Genomic DNA, 26,434 nt, shown 5'->3' with positions numbered 1-26,434 from the left:
AAGGCTTTTGGGGACTTTTGTAGTAAAGGGGAGAAGGAAATAGGGCTGAAGTTGAAAGAGGTTGTAGAGTCAGGGGAGGATGATTTTTAAGATGGGAGAAGTACCAGAATTTGTGTGGGTGTGTTTATAGTAATGATCTACTTTAGGGTTTCTCAGCTTTGGCGCTAGTAACATCTTGGGCAAAATAATTATTTTGTTGTGGACGGCTGTCCTGCATTGTAAGTTTAGAAACATCTTTGGCATTCTACCCACTAGATGGCAGTAGAATCCCCCCACTTCTTCAGTTGCGATAAGCATAGGGTTTCCAGACATTGGCAAATGTCCTCTGAGAGAGGGGAAGGAAGTGGGCAAAATCACTCCTGGATGAGAACCACTGATTTAAAAAACAGAAATGTTGATGATGCAGGATAGTGAATGGGAGAATTGTTGGGCAATATCCTAGAGTGGGTGAGAAGGGATGGGATCCACTGCACACAGCGAAGGATGGGTCTGCTAGTTTCGCAGACTGTGAATCCACATTAACAGAGAAAGCAGAGGGTATGGGCACAGATACAGCCAGATGGCTAGGTATGGTGGTAGGAACCTAAGGAAGTTCTCTTCTAGTTGCCTTTGTTTTCTTAGTAAAATAAATGGCAGAGAAAGCAGCTAAAAGCAAGCACATGAAAGAAGGTGCTGGAGGTTTTAGGAGATTGAAAATCTGATGGGAGGTCATCTACTATAATGAAAGGCAAAATGGACTTGTGTATTATGATTGTTAATGAGACTAATTAACATTGTTGCTGTTTTTCTACAGTCATCTTGAGGGGTCTTGGTGCACAGAATAAGCCGAGAGTTATATGAGCAGGGTTGTAGTCTTATCGAAAGAGAATCATGAAATGAAGGGGAGCAAGGAAGTTGATGGTATATACAACATAGTGATTGTACTGACTGGCCACAAAATTTAAGCTAGGAAAGAAGGGAAGAGAGAACATGAAGGGGGTGATGGACAGTGAAAATGTGGGAAAATCATCAGTGAACTATATATAAGTCCCTGTGGGATTGGAAGATTGTTGGAGTTGGAGCAGTAAAAAAAAGTGAGCTAGAAATATAGAGTTCAGAGCGGGAAGTACTTGACGTTGAAATCATGGCGGGATGCATTTATTGGTAAAGACAGGGCCTAGGGTATGATCATGGTAGTGGGTTTCAGGGTCAGGTGGGAAACGGAATGACAAAGGCAGATGTGTGTCAGAGTATCAGAGCCCAGGGGATGAGCAGTGACAGCAAGACCTTGGTGTAGTAACTAACACAAATAGTTACCGACTTCCATCCTACTGTGGATGATTAGCCTAGACTCTTGGTGGTGATATTATTCCCCTCACAGGTGACTAATGTATGGGCAGCCAAGAAGATGAGGGCACATCTGCTGGGGAGCTTCTGAGAAATGTTCCATTATTCCAAAGAAAGATGAAGTTCCTCTTCTTCCTCTGGATTAAAAAAAAAAGATGTTATTTATTTATTTTTAGAGAGAGGGGAAGGGAGGGAGAAAGAGAGGGAGAGAAACATTGATATGCAAGAGATACGTCCATCAGTCCCCTCTCATGTGTCCCCACTGGGGACTTGGTCTGCAACCCAGGCATGTGCCCTGACTGGCAATCCAACCAGTGACTTTTCGGTTCACAGGTCGGCACTCAATCCACTGAGCCACGCCAGCCAGGGCTTCTTCCCTTGGATTATGTAATGCCTGAAACTTTTTAGCCATCCTGCTTACAGCCTGAGGATGAGCTATGAAGGTGGTAGAAAAAGGGAAAAAAACATGAGTTCTTGATGTCACCATTGAACCACTGGTCAGCGCAGTCCTGGAGTCCTCACTATCCGTGGATTTTCAATTTTGAGAAATAATAAATTCTCTTATTGTTTAAGTCAGTGTGCATTAGGTTTCTGTTATTCACAGCCAAAAGCTAACACTATCTTTGAGGAATTCCCTGTCCCTGAGAGAGCCAGACATGAAAACAGGCAATCACGTCTCAGCACATCAGTGCGACCCTGAAGCACAGCAGAAGGCTATGAGAGCCTGATGTAGATGCCTGACCAGATTGAAGGTCAGGGAAGCCACCCCAGGGAGGAGTAGTCCTCAAAGGTCAAGAGTTTGCAGGGCAAAAGTGGGTTCCTGGAGAGAAAACTGAATCCCTGATGGGGCAGTGGTGAAAGAAAGTTCAGAACTGCCTGGAGTTTCAGAACCGGTGGGAATTGCAGATGACCTCAACAAAAGCAGTAGTAATAGTTGATACATATTTGCCAACCCCAAAAATTATGTATGTTAGATGTTCACTAGCTGTGTATCCAGCATTTATCTTCTGTTTTCCCCTTCTTATCCATGCTCATATTTTCTTCTGGTAACTACTCCTCTCTTCCTGATTCCAATCCCAGGTCTGGAGGTGGACTTTGACTGACAGAAGCCAGGTAGAGAAGTCTTATCCCCTGTGACATAATGATTTGCTCTGGTAAATGAGGTATAAATCAATCAAATATGGCAGTCCTCTGACTACAGAAAACAGTTCAGAGATAGTTTAAGTTTGTAACTTTTATTCACTGAGTTGAGAAATAGTGCTCTTTCCTGCTGCCTGTAAACAAGAAAGCGTAATACCTCCTTTCTGCTAGTGGCTAATTTGTATCTGTGGGAAAAGTCAGTTGAAGGATTATGTTGTAGGAACTGCATACGTTGGTCAGAGATGAGACAACTGAAGAGCAACTGAGAAGCCCTGATTGAACTGCCCTGGGGTCTGCCCTGTTGCTTGATTTTCAGCTGCATTTGCCAATAAATCCTTCCATTAGTTAAGAAAATTTGAATTGAATTTTCTATTACTTGAAACTGAATGGATCCCAACTTGAAACATATACACAGGATCCGTATGTTTATTAACAACCTATATTATATTTTATACTTTACATGGCACATGAACAATTCATACAGAATGTTCAGTTCCCCACCATCCATCTTCCAACCCTAATGGCTTGGGTTGGGATACTGAGGAGAAGTGGACAAGCAACAGTATTTTGTCCTAAAAATAATGGCGAGCCAAGGGAAAGGTTTAGGCAGGTTGAACAAACAAAAGATAATCATTTCCATGGTTTTGAGGATAAACCTTTTCAACAGGGAAATTGTTTTTCTTTGCTTTATTCTGTCAGTAAAATTCTTATTGACTTCAAAATCTACTTATTCATTCAATAGCTATTTAGTAGGCATTTACTATGTGCCAGTCACACTTGTATGAACTTAGGATATAGCAGAGAACAAAGCAGACAAAAATTTCTGCCACCATAAAATTTATGTCTTATTCAGGCCAAATAGTATCCTCTTCAAGATGTCTGCCTGAATTCTCTCAGTCATATTTAATATTTCCTTCTGCTTTTATGGCTGGTATACCACTGTAATTATACTTATGGTCTACTTCGAATTAGAGGTATTGCTTCATATGTCAAATATCTCCCTCACTAGATGAAAGGGTTCTGGGATCAGAGTCTCCGTGTCTCCGTTGTTAATCTGTCTCTGGAGTACAGAGCTGGTTCAGAGGAAGCCTCACTGGGTACTTGTTGAATGAGTGAATGACTCTGTCTATAATCTTAAAGGGCCAGTGCTACATGGTGGAGCCCTTGCTACAGCCTCTCTGCCAAGAACTCATTTGGAACAGTTGAGAGCCAACTTGTGATGCATGAACTTAGGCAATCTGAAAGTTGCAAAGAAATGTCATTTCTAGTAAGTGTTCATTACTGATAATTGATAATAAAATTCATTTGTATGACTCTAGGCATAATAGGAAATGAAAGTCTGGACAATACTATTATGAAATTCAAAGAGTTGTTCAGTTTAATGAATAGAAATGGGTCTTTGATGAAGAAATAGAACAATGACAGTGAAAATGGTAAATGCAAAGTATGAAAATATTTCTTTGGTTTTAAACTTAACCCAATAACTGGGTCATATATGCATCTGAATATTTTATAAATTATTGTAATTTAGGGACAAAGACCTCTGATTTTCCTGGAAACAAGAAAATAAAAAAAAAAAATTACTGTAAACATCCAAAGCAATTGTTTCTGTTGGAGGTCAAATGGTTGCTGCTTTATTGCCACACAATCAATAGGGGGAGCTCCTGTTACAAAACCTAATAACGTGATTTCCTTACACAATTTTGTATATTGGTAGAAAGCTAATAGAAGACATAAAAAGACATAGAAGACATAGATAGATTAGAGTTAATTTGATTTGAAACTGTATTGGGAATCTGGAATCCCTCTTATGAAACTGGCCTTGGGGGATGATTAGGTTAAAAGTATTTCAAAGTAGCACATATGTAGTGGATTTTTAAAAAAGCACTTTATATACTGCCATGATAATCCTTTATATTTAAAGTACACAATTATATTTCTCTTTTGCTTAAAACCTTCCAATGGCATTTTCATCACTTGTATGATAAAACTAAACTTACGCAACTGTAAAGATTAAAGGAGATAATAAATAACATAGTGCCTGACACAGTAAATTCTTAGTATTATTTTTCACTACTGTGTCTTTTGTTGTAGTTGTCCTTCAGACTAGAAGGCTTTCTAAACTCTCTCTTTCCTACTCTGGCTTTCATCTGGCTAACTTCCCTATTTTCCTATAGCTTTCAGGATCCTCTTGCTTCATTCACAAATTGGGTGCTCTTTTGGTACTTAATCACACCATATTGTAATGATCTGTTCACAAAGCTGCCTCTCCCACTCTAGAGGAGAGGCCAGATCTCAGAAATTGTTCTGCCTCCAATGCTAAGCAACAGGGTGATCAACCATCCAGGTTTGCCTGGGACTGTTTGAGATTTTGCGGTGAAAGTCCCACAGTTTCTAGGCAACTAGACAGTTGGTCTCCGTGCCACAGGTCCTAACACACAACAACAGCTCAACCAATACGTTTGTTTACCTACGCATATTATCTTTGGTGAGACACTTTTTCTTCCTGTGGGTAAATTTCTCCAACTATTACTAAAAAATTTAAACAAAATAGTATTTAAGACTCCTTTTAACTCTTCCACTTTAGAATTGGACGTGACATGTATGGCCTGCCTACTTTCATCATTTCGCTTTATCCATACTAAGAAAATCTTATCTGGTGTGGATAGGTACCACTCTAATTTTTCTTTAAAAAGCGCTGTTGAAAATGATCATAATAAATTAAATGAAAAGGAAAGATATAAATCTTGTTTTATGGTATGATCCAGTTTTGTGAAATATGTACATTTTTGTGTTTTATAGAAGAAAAGGGAGCTCGGGGTGGGGGGTTTGGGGGTTGGCGGGATCAAGCGAAAAAGAAAAAGAACCCATGGACGTGGACAACAGTGTAGTGGTTGTGGGGACAAGGGCATGGGTGGAGGTGGAAGAGGGTATATGGAGGACAGATGGCAACTGGAAAAAATACAATAAAAATTTTTTTTTAAACAAGAAGAAAAGGGAATGGAACTATGAATACATTTTCTATTAAGGGTACATTTCCCCATTTTATGAATTTTCAAAAATCTCTACAATGATTATATGATTTTAGAGTCAACCAACAAAACCTATAAAACACCAGAAGTTAGGTAACTGATTATGTGCTTCCATGAGGACAGTGCTTCTCAAACATTAATGTAGGTCTGGGATGAGCCTGTGTGTTTCTTTATCTCTAACATGCTTCCAGATGATGCCAGTGCTTCTGGTCCATGGGCCACATTGTGAGTAGTACGTATTAGTGTATATGAATTCCAATCTACATTTGATTATTAATTGCAATATTTTAACCATTCTGTGCCTTTGCTAGTGTTCCTAAAAATGACACACTTTTAGAAATAATTCATAATTCAACTTTCTGAGAGCTGAGGAGATCAATACCTTAGGAAGCTTTGTAAACTCTTTGAGGTATAGCAGTTGGGAATTCCTGCCTTAGAGTTCGTTGTCTTTTGTAAACAAAAAGTGAAATGTGACAAGACATGTCAGACCAACCAAAATACCAGAACACTATAGATGCTGCATTCCTCAAAATAGAGTAATTGTCCCCTCCTCTTTGCTCCTCACAGAGGTGCTAGTAGGGCTGTGTTCCATAAATAGTGTTTGTATGAAGGAATGAGTTTAATTATATAATAATAGCTTATAATAATATGCATTAATTATGTAATAATAGCTAATTATATAATAATAGCTCCAATTCAAATGTAAATTGGATAACTTCTGTAGACTTGAAGCACTAGTTTTCAGGTTTCAACATGTGTGTGGGACTTACCTGGGGAAATAGCTGAACTATAGATTCCTAGACTCTACCCTCAGAAATTCTGTTTCTGGGCAGTGAAGTTCAAGAATCTATATTTTTAGCAGGTATCCAGATGATTCTAATGTGGGTGTCTCTAGTCCACATGTTGAGCAACACTGATTTTAAACATTAAAAAAAAAATACCACAGCCTATAGTAAGAAATATATTTTACAGTATGATACAGTTTACACACATTTATATACATATATATCTGAGACTAAACTTTCCCAAAACAATATTAACTCTCACTATGTGTCATACAGTCTAATACTTTCTATTTATTCATTTTATTACAAAAACATTGCCCATGACTAACCACAGTGATTTCATACCGTTTACCTCATTCAATTCTCACATCAGTGCTGCAAGGGAAGCACTTTCACCACATCTTTCTTACTTGGAAACTCACTTTGGGGAAGATAAATGTGCCCAATGTTTCATGTTGTGTTAGGGGCAGAGATGGAATTCAAATTTAGAAGGCCTGGCCTTAGATGGCCCTGAGCTGCCCTCACCCTGCCACAGATATCCTGAGGAAACACAGCAAACCTCCAATGCTGGAATCCGTGCAGACTAACTCTGGCTTCCCCAGTTGAATCCTATCACCTTTGAATACCGGTTTGAAGTTTTTAAGAGAAAAAGAATTTGACTCAACTTGGACCAGGTGTGAACTCTGATCCGTTCTGCGGTGGTCAAAAGGATGTTGAAGAGGAGGTCACCTAATACAGTCATGGCCACCTAACCCCCTCAGCAAGGGCTGAACCTGGGGGTAATTTCAAAGAAGGGGCAAAGGGCTCTTCAGTCACACAGAAACACATTTCCCATACCTGCATTTCTCACCATTTGAGAAGGAATTTTCTGTCTCCCTCTCCAGGTAAGTTTTCACTGCAGCATTTTACTAGGAAAACTGGAACAGTGTAATCCAAGTCTCTTCTATCTCTCAACCCCTGCAAAACTCCTATCCTCCTCACCTCCCCAAATAAAGACCAGGGGTAGTTCTGGAAGTTCTCAACGAAGCTGAAGAAGAATGCCAAAATGAAAAAGGCACCTCCTTCAGGCTTTGTGACTGGGGACAGCAATCAACTTTCCGGGTCAATAGGAATCTTAGGAGATTCAACAGTAGCTGATTCGTCTCCATGTTTGAGGTTGTCACTGTTGTCCTCTTCTTCCCAGCAGTTTTTTGCCTTAGATTCTGAAAAAATTATTATGTAATTCAAACCTTCCATCTAAGACACTGTTTTTTAACCTTTTGAAAAATGGAAAGTTGCAAAATTTCTTTCAAAAGTTGTTGAATAAAGAAAAAAGCATTATTAGCCTATTAAAAATTATTCAAAATAGAAAATTAACATGGCTGTTCTTGCTCCTTTCTTTTACTAATGTAGACACACACCTCTCATGAAGTCCAGCTAAGGAATACATAAAAAAGACCTAACGGGAACTTTTAGATATAAATACAAAAATGCAAATATACATATATGTGTATCGGAAATGAAAAACAAACAGGGTGAAGTTAACAGCAGATAAAACACTGAAGAATAAAAAGATAAGTAAACTTGAAAGTAGAGCAGTAGGAACTATCCAAAAGGAAGTGAGTAGAGAAAAAAAAAACAACTGTGGGGTGGGAGGGGAAGGAGGAGAATTGACCAATGGTAATTTGTGGAACAAAATTAAATGGTCTAGCACATGTGTAATTGGAATCCAAAGGGGAAAAAAGGGTGAGGGAGGCAAAAAATTTTCAAGAAATAATAGTCAAAAATGTTTTAAATTTAATGAAAACTATATATCTAAAGGTCCAAGCAGAATAAATCTTGAGAAACAACTTGAACAAATATTATAAACAAAGTGCTGGAAACTATTTTAAGAGCAGCAAGCAAACAAAAGATACATTATGTACAGAGGAACAAAGATAAGAAGGAGTCCATACTTTATATCAGGAATCATGCAAATCAGAAGTCAATGTGTTACAGGGCAAATTGGGATTTGGCCGCCGGCCACTGTACATAACCATAGAACGGAGATTGGTGGGGAAGAAAAAGGTTTTTATTAACAAGGCGCCCAGTTTGGGGGAGTTGGGGGATCTTCTGCTCCAAGCCTTTTTTTTTTTCAGCAAAACACAGAAATCCTCTTGTTCCCTCCCAAAACTGAAATCCGAATCCATGCCCAAAGACCCCCCACTCCATTCTTATCTGATGGGTCTCCATCTCTCCAGCTCCAGGCTGCTCTCTGGAGTGCACGCTTGTTAGGCGGGTGTCTCCATTGCCTCACAGCTTTCTTCTCCTGGCGCCGGGGCACACTGCCAGGTCCCTGCAGCTGGTTGTGCTAGGGGATCACTCTACTGGGCTCCTGCGTCCAAGACTACTCACGCCCTCAGGGCGGGTGAACTTTCCTGGCCCATGCATCTGGTTGCCACTCTGAGGGTGAGAGAATGGGAGCAGTCTAGGACCCATGCAGTGTGGCGCAGGGCCACAGTGTCTCGCCCAAACCCAGAGCGGGCAAGATGTGTGTTCCGCACAAGCCTGCTGCAGATGGTGTGAGCAGGACGAGACGTGCGCCTCCGGCAGGGCGCATGTCCTGCATGTGGGACAGCCTCCGTGAGCTGGCTCCTGAAGAAGGGAGCTGCGAGCGAGGCCTGGTGCCCGCTGGATCCCGTGAACCGCCCCCCGGGCAGGGCAAGAAGAAAAGGGAAACGCTTCTGTGTGCCTTCTGTTTTAAATCTTTCCCCACGAAGCCTCATGCTGTGGGAGTGTCCAAATTCCCATCCAATTCCTGGCCAACGTCCACCATGAGCATCAGGCCGCACTCTATCTCAACCCTTCCTCCAGCCACCATGACCCATAAGCAAGTGGCAGGGTTTTCTAGCTATATAGGGGCACCGCATTTCTGCCTGGGGTGGGGTGTCACTTTGTTACACATGTGTTGTGACCTTTTCAGGCCCCCACAGCCCACGCAGGCTCCGTGCAACCAGTGTCAGGGGCTGTATCGTTTACTGTTGCCTGGGGGGTATGGAATCACACCGCAGCTGCGGTTTCAATCCCAGGCTGCCTTTGGCACTTCCCAACCCTTCTCAGGGGTCGCTCTGTTCTTTGGGGAAGTGCAGGCTCTTTCCCCAGCTGCTGCTTCAATCGCTGTCTTGGGGTTTCCTGCGATCCCTCCCCACTCAGGGGCAGGGGAGGGCAGCCTCTTGCACTGGATTGGGTTTCTTCCAACCCCCAGTGATCTGGCTAGACGCCCCCTGTTACAAATGGAACAATATCTTTAAGGACTGATAGAAAAACAAATACTAATCCACTTAAAATTCTCTACCCGGTGAAAATATCTTTCAAAGTTAAAGGCAAGATAAAGATTTCTTTTCAGGCAAACTGAAGCTGAGAGAATTCATTGCCAGCAAACATGTACTATGTTAAAGAAAATTTTTCAAGCAGAAGGAAAATGATACAAGGTGGAAATTAGGATCTACATAGATAAGTTTAGTTAACTGAAAATTATTAATATATGGTGAAAAGACTTTCTTACATTTATTCTCCTTATAATTTACTGTTTAAAGCAAAAATAAATATGATGTATTATGGCATTTAAAACAACAGTAGAAGTAAAATGCATGACAACAAAAGCACAAAAAATAGTAAGGGGAAAATAAAGTAGTAGTAGGAGAAAAATGAAATATGCTGTAAGATTCTTATACTTGTACTATATACTATATGTAGATAATGTATGACAAACATATATTAAAATAATAGTGATGGATCATTCTCTTCAATTCTCTGTTTCATAGTTTCCATAACTGCTGAGAGGTCAGTCAATGTTGAAGTAAAAACAGGCATCAAAGGCATTCCTCTTTGCCTGACATCCAGTTATTAGATAAATTTAGCATTCCTTCTTGTTTGTCAGTTTTTATAAGCACAAAGTTTTCTGATATTAGTGTGATTAATGGTTGTAGGGCCTTTTGAAAATATCACACTAAAGTCCATTAAATGTTTATGACTGTGAAATAAAAGAATCAATTTAATCAGAAAAAAAATATAAAACTGGAACTTTGGTTTAAAGACAACAGACATGGCAATCACTCTCAACAATGCATCTTTGAAATGACTGAAAAATTATTATTATTTTAAAGTAGAGGGTCTCAGTAATGGCACATTTGCTCATTTTGAATGAACTTTCCTACAGATAACAATTATGTACTGGAGAGAAGCCAAAAGGTAGCAGAACTTGTAGATTTAGCATTTGAAAGAAAGAAATTACAATAGGTAAGATATGTTTATGTTCAATAGGTTTTTCCCTGGAGGGTAATCCTGAATCTTTGCAGTACCTGGAGGCTAGAACTAAAGGGGAAAGGTAAGACTTATTGACCTGAATAGTTAAAAAAGGAACTGGGGATTGCCAGAGTGGTTGGAAATCCAGAACAAGAGGAAATTCCAGAAAAGAGGGAACCGAGGAAGGTGAAACTTGCACATAAAATACCCTTCGAATCCATGACTCATTCTTTTTTTAAAATTATGTTTTTATTTATTCAAAGATTTTCCCCAGTTTTTTGATATAATTGACATATAACATTGTATTAGTTTAAAGTGTACAACATAATAATTTGATGTATGTATACACTGAGAAATGATTGCCACAATAAGTTTAATTAATGCCTACGACATCACAGTTACAATGTTTTTTGTTAGGGAAACTTTTAAGATATATTCTTAGCAACATTCCAATATACAATACAGTATTGTTAACTAAAGCCACCATTCTGTACATTACATCCCCAGAATTTGTTCATCTTATAGCTGGAAGTTTTTACCTTTTGACCACCTTCCGCCACTTTCCCCGCCTCCCACTCCTTGCCTCTGGCAACCACCAACCAACCTGTTCTCTGTTTCTATGAGTTCATTTGTTTTTTAGATTCCACATACAAGTGAGATCATATAGTATTTCTCTGTCTTATTTCTCTTAGTATAATGCCCTCAAGATCCATTCATGTTGTTGCAAATGGCAGGATTTCCTACATTTTATTTATCCAGTCATTGTTGATAGACATTTATGTTGTGTCCAAGTATCGGCTACTGTAACTAATACTGCAGTGACCACGGGAGTGCAGACATCTCTTCAGGCAGTGATTTTATTTCCTTAAGAAACATGAGATCTGTCCAGAAAGAACCCAGCAATTGTTAATATAACAAGGATAACTTGTGTGACATCGATGTAACCTGGCAGTCAAGGAGAGTGGACTGGAATGCACATGTGTGAACAATGATGACTTTACTGTACTAGTCGGTGGAAGCGGTAGATGCCGCTGAGTGAGCATGTGCACTGTGTGGCTGTCGCATTCAAAATGACTGAGCAAGTAGAGCAACGAATCTGTGTCAAATTCTGTGTTAAGTTTGAACATTCCTCTGCGTAAACTATTCGGATGATTCAGAAGGCCTCACCTATGGGCAACTGGTGACTGGCAGCTCCATCACAACAACACATCGGCTCTTGCATCATGTCTTGTGTAGAATTTTTTTTGTGAAACATCAAATCACCCAGGTGACTCAACCCCCATACAGATTTGGCACCCTGTGACTTCTGGCTTTTCCCCAAATTAAAATCACCTTTGAAAGGGAAGAGATTTCAGACCATCACTGAGATTCAGGAAAATACTATGCGACAGCTTATGGCAATTGGGAGAGCTGTGTGAGATACCAAGGTACCTATTTTAAAGGGGACTGAGGTATCATTGTCCTATGTGTAATATTTCCTGTATCTTCTATTTTGTTTAGTAAATGTATCTATTTTTCATATTACGTGGCTGGATATCTTCTGGACAGATCTCATATACCCAAACGTGGAGTTGCTGGATCATAATGGTAGGTCTATTTTTAAATTTATGCCTTGGCTGCTGTGGCTCAGTGGACTGAGTACTGGCCTGTGAAGCAAAAGGTCACTGGATCGATTCCCAGTCAGGGCACATGCCTGGGTTGTGGGCCAAGTCTCCAGTAGGGGGTGTGCAAGAGGCAACCACACATTGAAGTTTCTCTCCCTCTCTTTCACCCTCCCTTCCCCTCTAAAAATAAATAATTAAAATCTTTAAAAAAAATTTCTGAGGAAACATCATACTGTTTTCCATAGTGGCTGAGCCAATATATATTCTCACTAGTATAATACGCCTTGTTAGACTGATGTAATTTCATATGTACTGGTTACTGGGCTTTTCAAAGAGAACAATGTACGTATCTATGATATAGAGTTGCATTTTGATAAACAAGTAAATGTGTTGTTTTGAATAAATTCTATTATTATAGCATGATAGTATAGCGATTACTTCATATGCATAGATCTCTTTATCATTTCTAATGACAAGAATTTGGTTAGGTTGCTTTGGTTATAGTAATAGAAACAATACTTCTAGTTTATGCAAAAAGGATAAATTATTGTACAATTTACAAGGGTATCTTACCAAAGCCAAGAACAACAAGTTAAAAACAGGCTTCAGGGATGGTGGCTGGTAGTAGAAATCAAATCTTGCTAGTTTAAGCAAAAAGGGGAGTTCATAATTAGGATACAAGGATGCCTTACCAGGCCCAGGGCAAGCTTCACGAAAGGCTGGAACAAGGGAATGGAACACTGTTGGTGTCACGAGCATATGTTTCCTGATATAGTCTTACTTATAAGTCAGCCTTTGGTCCTTGCTCTGGCGGACTGACCTGGACCTCAGGAACTGAAAGCGCTGGATCATCTATGTGATCACCAGCCCTACAGGTGACACTTGCACTGAGGAATAATAATGAGTCAACACAGGTAACTATGCTTTTCACTCAGCTTGTATTAATGCACATTCCATCCAAATCCATACCAACCTACTAACAGTAATAATCACTCAGAAACAATCAGTAATAATATCACACAAGAGAATTAGGGGATAATGAAGGTGGCCAATGTCTTGCAAGGGCAGAATCAGATGTGCTGAAGCACAACGGAGTTCTCTCTCTTCTGAGGTGAAATGTGCAGGATGCCTCAAAGTGACTTGCTCTCTAGGTGTGTCATCCATGGTCTGAAGGCCTCTGTTTTTATGCTTCTTTTGGTTGCAAAATCATTGATTTTCCACAATTTCTCATAAACATGTTTTTCTTAATTTGGATAAGCACATGTTGATTTCCTCAGTCTTGATAGGCATCTGTTGTATACGTCAGCTCTGATAGACACATGTTTTGTGCAACCTAATAGGCACATGTGGTTTATGCCACTTTACTGCATATGATCTATCTGAAAGGGTGGTGCTACCCTTCATATAAGTGCATTATCTGCCACGCTGTACTGTGCATGCTGAGGGGTTGTATTATTTCTCTGCATCATTGCTGCACTGCGCATGCTCTAAACATGGCTCAGGTCCTGCTCTTCACAGTTAGAAAGTAAGGAACCACATTGTCCTGATCGCTCGTCTCTGCCTTTCACTTTGCAAATTCTTCATTGGTATTTCACTGCACATTTGTTGTTTTTCTATCCAAATCACAGGGGGGACATGAAAGCCCATAACTCCCCAGTTTATGTTTCCTCTCTCCCAACAACTAGTCAGACCAAGGCTAGGATATCTAATCTCTAACCTTAAATTCCTAGGGTAGTTTTCGCATCTTACTAAAATTAGAGATGACTTCCTTTTCTGAGATGGGGCAGTAAAACAAAAGTTGAAGAACACCAAGAAACAAAGACTAGTTCCTTTTTTTTTTTTTTTACTTCTCCTTAAAGACCTTGAGCTGAAATAGCTTACTTAGATTTAGGGGTATTTATAGGGAGATGTTCTCACCACCCATAAATACACTGTGTAGAAATGACCAAGTGCTTCAAAAGAGAGTTGTCCTAATTGTTGTTAATGTTTCTCCTGGGACAGAAATGATAGGCCTGGATAATGCTACTGTCTTATTTGAGACAAGTATCTCTTCATTTATTGTAATAGGTATGGTTTATTCTTGGGAAGATATGCATATGCTTGTTATGAGTAACTTAAACATGAAAGTAATATCATACTTTGTTAATTAATTGTTTCCCCCAAGAGAAAGAAAAAAAGGGACTGATTACATGAAAGTATTTAGGAGGGAAAAAAGAGATTAATTACATGGTGGGTGTCAGAAGTTCCTGAGAATCATAAGGAGAAATTTGGCCAAGGGCCTCTCAGATTAGAGAGGAACTCTGATTTATCTAGCTTGACTCAGGCGCCTATGAATGTAGCTGTTCCCACTTTCATCATAGTGGGGTGAGGGGCGAGGGGCCACTCTGAGAAACAGATACAGGACAGGGGAAAGAAAATTATTTTCTGGACTATTCTGATTGCTCCATGTTCCCCTAGAGAAGCAAAATTATATTGCTTGCCAGCATCATGACATATTAATATTTGAATGGTAGGTGTTTTATATATTTAAAATTTGGAAAAGCTGAAGGAGGTATTCTACCCAGCCATATCCACATTGAAATTAAATTGAAAATGTAAAAAATGTAAGAAAATTCTGTGAATGTTTTATTAAAAAATATATGTATTGATTTCTTAAAGTATTTCTCCTGTATTATTTATTATGTCCTTTGATGAGACACAAGGAGTTAAGCTTAATGTTCATGATATCACTCTAGTTTTTCCCATAATTTTGTTTCTAGAAATAAGAATCAGCAAGGGAAGTAGGACCACTCTATGGGAAATAAAAAGAAAAGCAATATTAGCATATACATATTAAGAGATTCAGAAGCTGGTGATTCAGTTTTAACTTTACTGATTTTAGTGTACACAAAGTTTCACAAGAAAAGTTCAATATTATGTTGAAGGTTTTGTATTTCAACCTCTGTATTTCTTCCTGAAAATATTTCCTTAATGCTGTCATCTTTTTGACCATCATAAAGAGTCATGTTCAATACAGTCTTCTAATGAAATGGTTGACAGGTATGAAAATACTTTTTCCATTGGAGGTTCCCTGAGAAAAGGTGCTGGAGATCTCTTTTTTACTAGAGAATCATCAGAAAACCAGTCATCGGCTGCTTCTATAGTTTGGCTGTAGTAAGAATCAGATGGTAATGTTGGTAAGCTTAAGGTAACATCACTGCAATTTGTTGCTGAGCTAGTCTCTGAAGGGTCACAAATCACTTTTCTTTTTGCAAGGCAGAATTCTTCTTCAGAGTGGTCTTCACTTGCTGTAAGAGAAAATTAGATTTACTATGAATACATATTCATGAGCCAAATCTTAATTATAAGAACAATGCTTCTTTTAAAATTTTATAATCTTTTTACGGTTATAATGGACAGGATGATGATAGAGTGAAAAATATGAGTTGCTATCATCATATGTTCAATGTAAAACATGTAATTGGGAGTTATCAATATTTTTTATAGTCATCGAGTGTAGAAAAGTCTATCCTAAATAAAATCAACCTATAAACAGAAGATTCTAAATAGGCCAGAGATCACAGTTCTGGAATGTCCCTTAAAATTAAAAAAGACAGATAGTTTCTTAACTATTTAAAGCTATATATTGTCTATTTTAGAAAATAAATTTAAAAAATGCATGTCTTCTTGAGTAGGCAGATCACAAAATGTTTGGTTCATAGTGGAAAGGGTTTATGAGTTGGCTTTATACCAATAAAAATAACTAACTTTCCTATAGTGTTTTATAATTTACAAGGCAGTTTGATAGATTTCCATGTCTCATTTATCTTCTCAGTAATTTTTCAAGGTAGTTATTATTTGGACCACTTTACAAAAGAGAAGATTGGGAATAGAGAAATGACTCACCACAGATCAGATACAAAATGGACTTCAATCCATTTTTTTGTTACTCTAAGTCTCATGTTTCTATTATATTATTTATGCTGGCAGCTGGTATTAAAAATGTTTTAGAAAATATAACATTTATACAATATCCTAAAATATCTTTTACTATATTTTATATATTAACCTTTGATACTAATGTATAACATTAATTTTTAAAGCTGTTTTAAATACCTTGTTACATTTTATATTCAGTAGTTCTAAAATTATGTAGGAGGATAATATTTTGAGATACTAAGACATAATATGCACTAGCTAAAGGGTTATAAAACACTGAGGCATTTTGACCCTTTGGCATTACTATATGGCAATGACTATAATACCTTTGGGTATAAATGAGGGACAAAAACTTAAACTTCACATTTTAATTTAAGACTAAACATTGTGAGTTTTGTTTTCTAAAAATTATATGCCCACTCACATACGAATAAATTAATGTTTCCCTTGAATTTTCATGGGTTTTAAAAATACTTAGAAACATTTAGGATAGCCCCTGGATTTTTTAAGATGTGACTTTGCTCTAAGTTGATTACAATTTCTTATAATAAATTGTTGAGAAAAAGTACCTTTTATATCTGCTGTTTCATTTTTTCTTTGCTCCTCCTATATAAAAAAAGTTATTTGTATTTAAAAAACCGAAGAGTTTTAATATAATTTCTTTAACATATTTGACATATATACTTATATAAGAATAATATATTTTAACATAATAGATTTTTGATAGAATAATGTTTATTTCCATGATAAGAATTTATTTTACCAAAATGTATTGACAGAAAAGAAAAAGTGTTGAAGTATCATCTGAAAAGAATGTGGACTGGTTCAAGAAAGCAGTCTCCAGGACTGGGAACGAAAGGGTGAAATGGAGTTCAACAGGCTTACTTCTCTCTATCCTCACTTAGAGTCATTTAGTTAGAACTAGCAAGGGCTAACAAAAGAATTAGAATTCCTAGACTTACTCATTTCATTAACCACCACCACCACCAACAAAGCGAATTCTGGCTGAAGGCTTTTATAAAAATGCAACTATTCTTTTGAAGCAAATAAAACATTTGATGAAACAATACATTCCAGATGTGTTGTGAGGAGTGTGGTGGCGTAGTAATTCTCAAAATTTAGGGCATCAGATTCATCTGGTGTGCTTGTTAAAATAATGATTCTTGGGTGTAACATCGGATCTTATTGAAACATATTCTCTGGAAATATGCACTGTAACAGATACCACAAGTGGTTCTGATTCAGGTTATCCTTTGACCACTAGAAAAACAATGAGCTAGTTAGTGCACAGGGTGCCTTGGACAGAGCGGGTGAAGTTGAGGCTGGAAAGAGAACACTGTCTCTTGTGTTCTGGGGAAACATTTTAATACTCTGTGCTGATCTGCATTTTCCTGTCCCTGTAAAAGTCTTGCTTAGGATGTATACATATAGGATAAGCACATTTTTGCTTCTTTGTCACTTTCACCTTTTTATTAATACAAATGCCATTATAGGCTGCTGATACTACCTTGCCTGAATTTAGAACCAATTCATTTTGTGACTCCTATATAAATTATATTAGAACATTGCTTCTCAGACATCCATGTGCCTATGTATTATCTGGGGAGCTTGTTAAAATGCATATTCTGACTCATTAGATTCTGCATTCCTAACAGGCTCCCAGGTAATGCTGATAGTGCTGGTCTGGGAACCCCAGAGTAAACCTTGGTCTGATTAAAATTCTACCTCAACTAGAGCAATGACAAAATGGGCATTCTTATATATTCCTACATATAGATAGGTAAAATTTTTCCAGAGGGCAACTTAAGAAATCTACTTCTAGAAATTAATCATGTCAAATAAATAATTATGGATTTGTGTAAATATTGTTACTAGTATGCTTATTACAACATTGTTTACCATTTTTAAAACCTGCAATTTAAAATTCTAAAGTAAGAAAATAGTTAAATGTATTTTGATGCATATATTAATATAATGGATATTCTTTCAACAATTAAAAAATGATGCTATAGTATCAGAAGTAAGGACTCCAAAGACACAGGGTCATACCAAAAAGACAGAGGAAAAATCTTGAAAGAGTGCCCACTGGTTAAATTTGGGAAAATTTGAGCATCAAAATAATTATAGTAATGGATTGTGATCTGCTGAATAAAATAGAAATCCATAAGTCTATACTGATAATAAATAAATAAATAAGTAAAATAAGAAAGAAAGGAAAGTGTCTTCTTCACAGTAGAAGCCAAATGACAAATGTAGATGGAAGTATTAGAATTGGAAAAATCATCATTTTCTATAGTGTTGTAAAGACTAGCTCATACAAGAATAATTTCTACAGCTAGTAAGTAGAGTTTGATGAAAAAAAGGATATTTACATGGTTTCAAAGTTCACCACAGATTGTTTATTAATTGCTAGGGCAAAAATATGATTATTACAGTGACGGGAAGAACAGGTATCACCTTTGTGATTACTGAAAATCACTAGTAAAGAGCAAACACTGTATGCCTCCGGATGTAATGAACTGACTCTGATCACAGGAGAAAGCCAAACTGAGGAAGAACAGATTTTATAAAATAACTGGCTTGTATTCTTCAAAAATGTCAATATCATGAAAGATGAAGACAGAAAATTTTAAAATGGTTTGAATAATGATGAAAACAAAACTTAAAAATTTGTGGGATGCAGCAAAAGCAGTGTTTAGAGGGAAATCTGAATATTAAATGTTTATATTAGAAAAGAAGAAAAGTCTAAGAATAATAAAATTAAAACTCCTAGCAATATTGATTTAAGAAAAGAGAAATATAATCAGAAATTAAGAGCACCATCACCAAAAATTCTACAGGTATTAGAAGGATAATAAGAGGATGCTATTAAAAACTTAATGCCAATAAATAACAATAGAGATGAATTAAACACTTTATAATCATTTTGTGTATAACTGGTATTAGTATCTAACGAAGATATTAGAAGATTAAGAAAATTCTTTAAAATATGTTAGTAAATGAAATCCAGTGAGGTACATTTTAGGAATACAGGTTGGTTTAACATTTGAAATTCAGTGTAATTCATATTAACAAAATGAAAGAGAAACTCCATGTGAACAATTTCCGACCTGGGCCGGTTCACCCCTCCTTAGGCAATCTGGTGGACCCCCGCTCCTGGGAGGTCACCATACTGATGCTGAATTTAGTGCGGACACCTGATTGGGATAGCGCACTACAGCCCAGAATTCCTGGGCTCAAGCGATCCTCCTGTCTCAGCCTCCCGAGTAGCTGGGACTACAGGCGCGCGGCACCACGCCCGGCCATGTGAACAATTTCAAAAGATGCAGAAAAAGCATTTGGCAAAATTCAGCACTTTACTGATATTTTAAAACAGCCTTCCAGTAAACTTAGAATAAAAAGGAATTTCCTCTGCCTGATTATGAGTATCTGTAAAAATCCCGTAGCTACCTCCCACTTAATGGTAAAGAGCTAAATATATTCTAAGATTAGGAACATAAAAAGAATAAAAGAATCTGCTCTCAACACTTTTATTCATCATTATACCAGAGGTCCTACCCAACAGAATAAAATGGGAGAATAAAACAAAAGCATAAAGACTAGAAAAAACTGATGTGTTTTGTAGACGACATGATTGTGTATGAAGAAAACCTTTTGGAGTCCACAAAAATAAAAACTACTAGAAGTAATAAATAAATTTATTTTTAAAGGTCACAGAACACAAGTCAATATAAAAAACAATTGTAGTAAAATAGTCATTCACTAAAAACTAATCTATAAATCAAATGTAAGTCCCATTATAATCTCAATAAGATTTTTTTGTAGGTAGAAATAAGTTTATCTTAAAATTTATGTGACAAGTAAAAGAACAAGAAAAGCTAAAACAATGTTGAAAAAGAAGAATTAAATTAGAGGAAGCATGCTTCTTAATTGTATGACTTGCTATGCAGCCAGAATGTGTTTTTGGTAGAGCTAGACACACAGATCAATGGTGCAGATAGAAAATCCAGAAATAGATGCACACATATATGCCCAACATTTTTGAAAAAAGTTGAAAAATCAATTAAATGGAAATACAGCTTTTTCAATAAATAGTACTGGAACAATTAGATATGAATAGCCCCCCAAATGAACTTTGATCTAAATCTCATACTTTATATAAAGATTATCTAAAAATGGATCAAAGATAGAAATATAAAAGGTAAAACTATAAAAGCTAAAACAATCTTGAAAAAGAACAAAGTTGAAGAACTTGATATCAAAACTTACTACAAAGCTATAGTAATTAAGACAGTGTGGTACTGGTAGAAGGGTACATATATAAATCAGTAAAATGGAGCTGAGATTCCAGAAATAAATGCTTCCATTTACAATCAACTGATTTTTGACAAGGGTATCTGGAAAATTCAATAGGCAAAAAAGTTTTTTAAGCAAATGGTGTTAGGACTAGATATATACATGCAAATGAAGAAAGCTGGAACCATATCTCATACAAGATACAAAAACTAACTCCAAATGAATCAAACATTTAAATATAAGAGCAAAATTATTAAATTCTTAGAAGACAACATAGGCATAGATCTTTAAAATGTTAGATTAAGGAATGGTTTGAGATATAACACCAAAAGAACAAGCAACAAAAATAAATAAATAAATAAATAATAAATTGGACACATAAAATTTAAAACTTTAGTTCTTTAAAGGACATCATCAGAAAGTGAAAAGACAACCCATGAAATAGGAGAAAATTTTTACAAATCATGTGACTGATATAAGGCTTATTTCTAGAATATATTAAAAAACTGTTAGAACTCAACAATAAAAAGACAAAAACCCCAAGTTAAAAAAATGAACAAAGGCTCTGAATAGACATTTCTCCAAAGAAGATACATAAATATTCAATAAGCACATAAAGTATTTCTCATCATCATTAGCCTTTAAGGAAATGTACATCAAAACCACAAAGAGATGCCACTTGACACCCAACAGAATAACTATAATAAAGAAGACAAATAATAACAACGTATTAATAAGGGTGTGGAAAATTGGAACCTTCATGTACTGTCTGTGGGGATATAAAATGGTGCAGGCACTTTGGAAAACAGTCTGGCAGTTCTTTAAATGTTAAATAGAGAGTCAACATATCCAGCATTTCCATTCTTAGGTATATATTCAAGAGAAATGAAATCATCAGTTCACACAAAAAAATTATACATGAATGTTCATAAAAATTATTCATATAGTCAGAAATGGAAACAACCTAAATGCCCTTCAGCTAGTAAATGGATAAACAAAATGTGGTATATCCATAATGAAATGTTATTTAGCCATAAAAAAAGTACTGATATATGCAAGAACATGATGAACCTTGAAAGCATTATGCTAAATGAAAGAGCCAGTTACAAAAGACGATCTACTGCATGCTTCTATTTATGAGAAATGTCCAGAGCAAGCAAACTTGTAGATTTAGAAAGTAGATTAATGGTTAAGTAGGCACGGGATAGTTGGGAGAAGATGGAGGGGCAGTGATTGCTAAGAGTAAGGGATTTCTTTTTGGAGTTATAACACCTTTTTAACCTCAAAACTCTGTGAATATCTAAAAACCACTGAATTATACATTTAAAACAAGCAAATCGTGTGGTATATGAATTATATCTCAATAAAGTTGTTATATATAAAACAAAACAATTTAAGACTAGAAAACTTTTAGAAGACAACATAGAAACAAACCCTTGTGACCTAGGATTAGGCTAAGAGTCCTTGGGCTGATACTACAAGCATGACCCAAACAAGACAAATGAATAAATTGGACTTTATCAAATTAAAAACTTACGCTTTGCAAAATTCCCTGTTAAGAGGATAAAAACCCATCACCAAATGAGAGAAAATATTTGTAAATCACATATCTGATAAAAAAAGACCTGTATACAGCATATAGAATGAACCCTCTAAATTCAACAACAACAATAAAAGTAAGAAAATAAGTAAACCAATTAGATGCACAAAAAATTTGGGCAGTTACTTCATCAAAGAAGATATATGGATGGCGAATAAAAGTATGAAAAGCTGTTCAACATCACTATGCACATTTTAGGATGGATAAAATATCAATAGTACTAAATGGTGGTGAGGATATGAGAAATATAGATCTCTTATTCATTACTGGTGGGTATGTAATATGGTATAGTCACTCTGGAAATCAAGCTGGTAGTTTCCTTAAAAATTAGACATGAAATATCACCCACTAACTGTACTCCTGGGCACTTATTTTAGAGTAACTAAAATTTACATTTACAGAAAAACCTGTATTCACATGTTCATAGCATCTTTATGTTGTAATAGCTCCTAACTGGAAACAAATCCAAATATTCCTTAATAGGTCAGTGGTTAGACAAACTATGGTACATCCATACAATATTATACTAGCTAGTGTAGAAAAGAAAAAAACTATTAATACATGAATGATTTAGACCAATCTTAATAATATTATGGTAAATGAAGAAAAATCAATATCAAAAGGCTACATGTTGTATGGTTCAATGTGTAACATTCTTGAAATGACAGAATTTATGCAGATGTAGAACATATCAGTGATAGCCAGGGGTTAGGGAAGGGGAGGGAGGGAGTTCCTTTGCAGTGATGGAACCATTCTGTATGTTGGCTATGGTGGTAATTATACAAATCTATACCTAAGAAAAATGCTATAGAATTATATACAAAGACAACGAAAAGATAAGTACATGCAAACTGGTATAATCTTAGTAAGGCCTGCAGTCTAAATTTATTATGTTAACTAAAAGTACACAAATATTTAGAGTAATCTTATTCATATTAGGCCAGAATTGAAAACAACTCAAAAGTCTGACAAAGTAATATATAAACAAATTATTGTAAATTCATATAATGGAATACTACTTATTAATAGATAAAGTAAAATTCTAATATGCACAATGACATGGGTAAATCCCCAAAACATGTGTTAAGTGAAAGAAGCCAGATATAAAAGGTATATATATTGTATGATTCCATGTGTATGAAATCTAGGAATGGATAAAAACTAAACTTTGTTGACTGAAATCATAAATTGCTTTATTGGGAAGGGTAGAGGGGACATGAGAACTTTTTAAGATGACAATAAAAGTTCTGTATCTTGTTTTGGGTGTTGATGGAGTGTACAGTGGTACCTTTGTACTTGTTAATTTGTTCTGGAACGCATGACAAGCACCAAAACCGATGAGTACTGAATGATGAAGCATTTTCTCTTGGGTGGTGTTGTGACTCATACAAGTTACAGCAAGTGTGACAAGTCCCAAGCAAGCACTGAGTGCTGAAACATTCTTTCTTGTCAAAATGCGATGAGTACAGGGTTCAATGAGTTCTGAAGCCAATGAGTACTGAGGTATGGATGTATATACAATTGTCAGTATTCACTGAGTGGAATATCTAAGGTCTTCGCATTCTGTTGTAATTAATTACACATAAATAAAATATTTTAAAACTCCTATCAATTTCACTTCATTGGTATTCTTTCCCTAAATTTATAACCCCAATATAGTAATGAGAAAAACATCAGATAAACCCAAATTGAAGGGCATTTTACAAAATATATGATCAACACTCCTTAAAACTGTAAAGGTCAGATTTCCAGTCAAGATGGGGGCATAGGTAAACATGGATTGCCTCCTGGAACACCCACATCAAAATTACAACTAAGCTACAGATCAACCATCATTCAGAACTGTCAGAAATTGAACTGAATGGAAGTCCTACAACTACAGAATTAATGAAGAAACCACATTGAGACTGGTAGGAGAGGCGAGATGCAGAAGGAGCCAGTCCTACACCTACATGTGGCAGATAAATGTATGGAGAGATGTCTCTGGAATGAAGGGTCCCAGCCCCACACCAAACCCCCATGAAGTACAATGAAAATAAGTCTCCAAAACTTCTGGCTGTATAAACCAGGAGGGATTGAAGCTGTGGAAGATAGAAACTTTTGGAATCCCAGGCAGTTCCTCTTAAAGGGCCCATACACAGACTTACATGGACTCAATCCCTCTGAGCTCCAGTATGGGGGCAGCTCATTGAAAGGCATCAGAGACATACCAGGAGGAAATGAATTGTCCAGTATCAGGGAGAGAGCTGGGGGCAGCTTCTCCCAGGAAGAAGTGCAGGCAGAGGCCATTGTTCCTTTCTGAGCCCTCCTCCCACAGAACCACAAAGCCAGCAAGAGGATACAATAGCTGAGACTTCATCAACCTGGCTCACACTGTTTGCATCACCCTGCTGATTCCCTGAGGCCCTGCCTCACCTAACTTTCAGACCCATCCAAGCTGTTTCCAGTGGCTTTTCCATATGAATGGCTTTTCTTGGCCCATGCTTTAGATTTTCCTAAATTCTCTCAAACAAGTAGCACCTGGCTTCATCAACTCCTGTACCTCTCGGCTATGCCCCAGGCCTTGCACTAGCAGCAGCCAGCCTTGGTATGTAGCTTTGCCACTCCTGGGCACCTCCAAAGCCAGCAGAAGTAACAGCCATATGCAGATTGCTTAGTAATTAATGCTATGGGACCCCAAACAGAACACAGGCAGTGGGTGACACTGGGCATGCCAACAGCAATCAAGGCTCAACTATAAGAGAAGGGTGTACACAGCCCACATGCTGGGTGCACTTTGAGTACCCAGCTTAGGTAAGAGGGGAGGCTGTGCCACTGGACCCTAAAGGACGCCTACTACATTAGGCCCCTCTATAAAGCCAGAGAGATGTAGCAGCTCTACTTAATACATAGAAACAAACACAGGGAGGCTATCAAAATGAGGAGATGAAAAAATATGGACCAAATAAAAGAACAGCATAAAACTCCAGAAAAAGAACTAAACAAAGTGGAGACGAGCAATCTACTAGATACAAACACTGGTTATAAGGATGCTCAAGAAACTTAGTGAGGACCTGAACAGCATAAAAAAGATCCAGTCAGAAATGAAGGATACACTAACTGAAATGAAGAACAATTTATAGGGGAACAACAGTAGAGTGGATAAAACAGAATCAAATCAGCAGTTTGAAACATATGGAAGCAAAAAAACAACCAATCAGAAGAGATAAAAAAAAATGAGATGGTGTAAGGAGCCTCTGGGACAACTTGAAGTGTACCAACGTTTGCATCATGAGGCTGCCAGAAGGAGAAGAGAAAGAGCGAGAAATTATAAATCTGTTTGAAAAAAATAACAACTGAAAACTTCCCTAACTTGGTGAAGGAAGTAGACATACAAATCTAGGAAGCGCAGAGTCCCAAACAAGATGAACTCAAAGAGGCCCACATCAAGACACATTATAATTAAAATGCCAAAGATTAAAGATTAAGATAGAATCTTAAAAGCAGCAAGAGAAAAGCAGTTAGTTACCTCCAAAGGAGCTTCTATAGGACTGTCAGATGATTTCTTAAAAGAAACTTTGCAGGCTAGAAGAGATTAGCAAGAAATATTCAAAGTCATGAACGGCAAAGACCTAAAGCCAAGATAACTCTACCCAGCAAAGCTATCATTTAAAGTTGAAGGACAGATAAAGAGATTCCCAGGCAAGAATGCTAAAGGAGTTCATCACCACTAAATCAGTATTATATGAATGTTAAAGGGTCTTCTTTCAGAAGAAGAAGATCCAAACCATGAACAATAAAATGGCAATAAATGCATATCTACCAACAGTTGAATCTAAAAAACAAAATAAACACACAAGCAGAACAGATACAGAATCACAGATACAGAGAACGTTTTGATGGTTGCCAGGTGGGAGAGAGGTCAGAGGGATGGGTGAAAAAGGTAAAGATATTAAGAAGTACAAATTGGTAGTTACAAAGTAGTCATAGGGATGTAAAGTACAGCATAGGGAATAAAGTAGCTAAAGAACACATATGCATGACCAATGGAGATGGACAGTGGTGTGGGGATTGCCTGAGGAACTGGTGATTCTGGGTGTTGGCGGAATGGACAATGAGGGAAAAATGGAAAAATTGGGACAACTGTAATAGCGTAAACAAACAAACATAACTTTAAAAAACTGTGAACCTTTCCCCAAAAAACTGTATGTCGGGTAAAACAAGGAAAGACAGTCATAGAGCAAAGGAAACTAAAGAGACAAATGCAGTATGGTATCTTGGATTAGGTTTTAAAAGAACAAAATACATTTGCATAAAAAATGGTGAAATCCTTCACTCATTTGTGGAATCTAATGAACAAACTGAACTAACAAGGAAAGTGAGGACAGACGCTTAGATGAAGAGCAGGATGACAGCTAGTGGTGGTGGGGGGCAAAGTAGAGAGACTGAGCAAAAAGGAAAAAGGACTCATGGACAACAGTACGGTGATTG

The 26,434-nt window shown here is 37.1% G+C and overlaps 1 protein-coding gene across 1 annotated transcript in view; it reads right to left on the bottom strand.

The window, feature by feature from the left end:
- Window positions 1–15,094: 15,094 nt before the first annotated feature.
- The window catches only part of CUNH1orf185 (chromosome unknown C1orf185 homolog), a 38,250-nt gene continuing 26,910 nt past the window's right edge, over window positions 15,095–26,434 (bottom strand). Inside the window, exons 4-5 of the mRNA XM_054572379.1 lie at window positions 16,638–16,674; window positions 15,095–15,437 (exon numbers count right to left, since the gene is read on the bottom strand). Of these exons, the coding sequence (XP_054428354.1) occupies window positions 15,142–15,437; window positions 16,638–16,674 (333 nt within the window). The 3' untranslated portion in view covers window positions 15,095–15,141. The remainder of the gene's footprint in view (window positions 15,438–16,637; window positions 16,675–26,434) is intronic.

Source organism: Pteronotus mesoamericanus, unplaced genomic scaffold (assembly GCF_021234165.1).
Source record: "Pteronotus mesoamericanus isolate MK-2021 breed Mesoamerican mustached bat unplaced genomic scaffold, CSHL_Meso_final contig_105, whole genome shotgun sequence".
Lineage (NCBI taxonomy): Eukaryota > Metazoa > Chordata > Mammalia > Chiroptera > Mormoopidae > Pteronotus > Pteronotus mesoamericanus.
The sequence above is the reverse complement of the archived record's forward strand: the minus strand, read 5'-3'. Positions and strand labels throughout refer to the sequence as shown.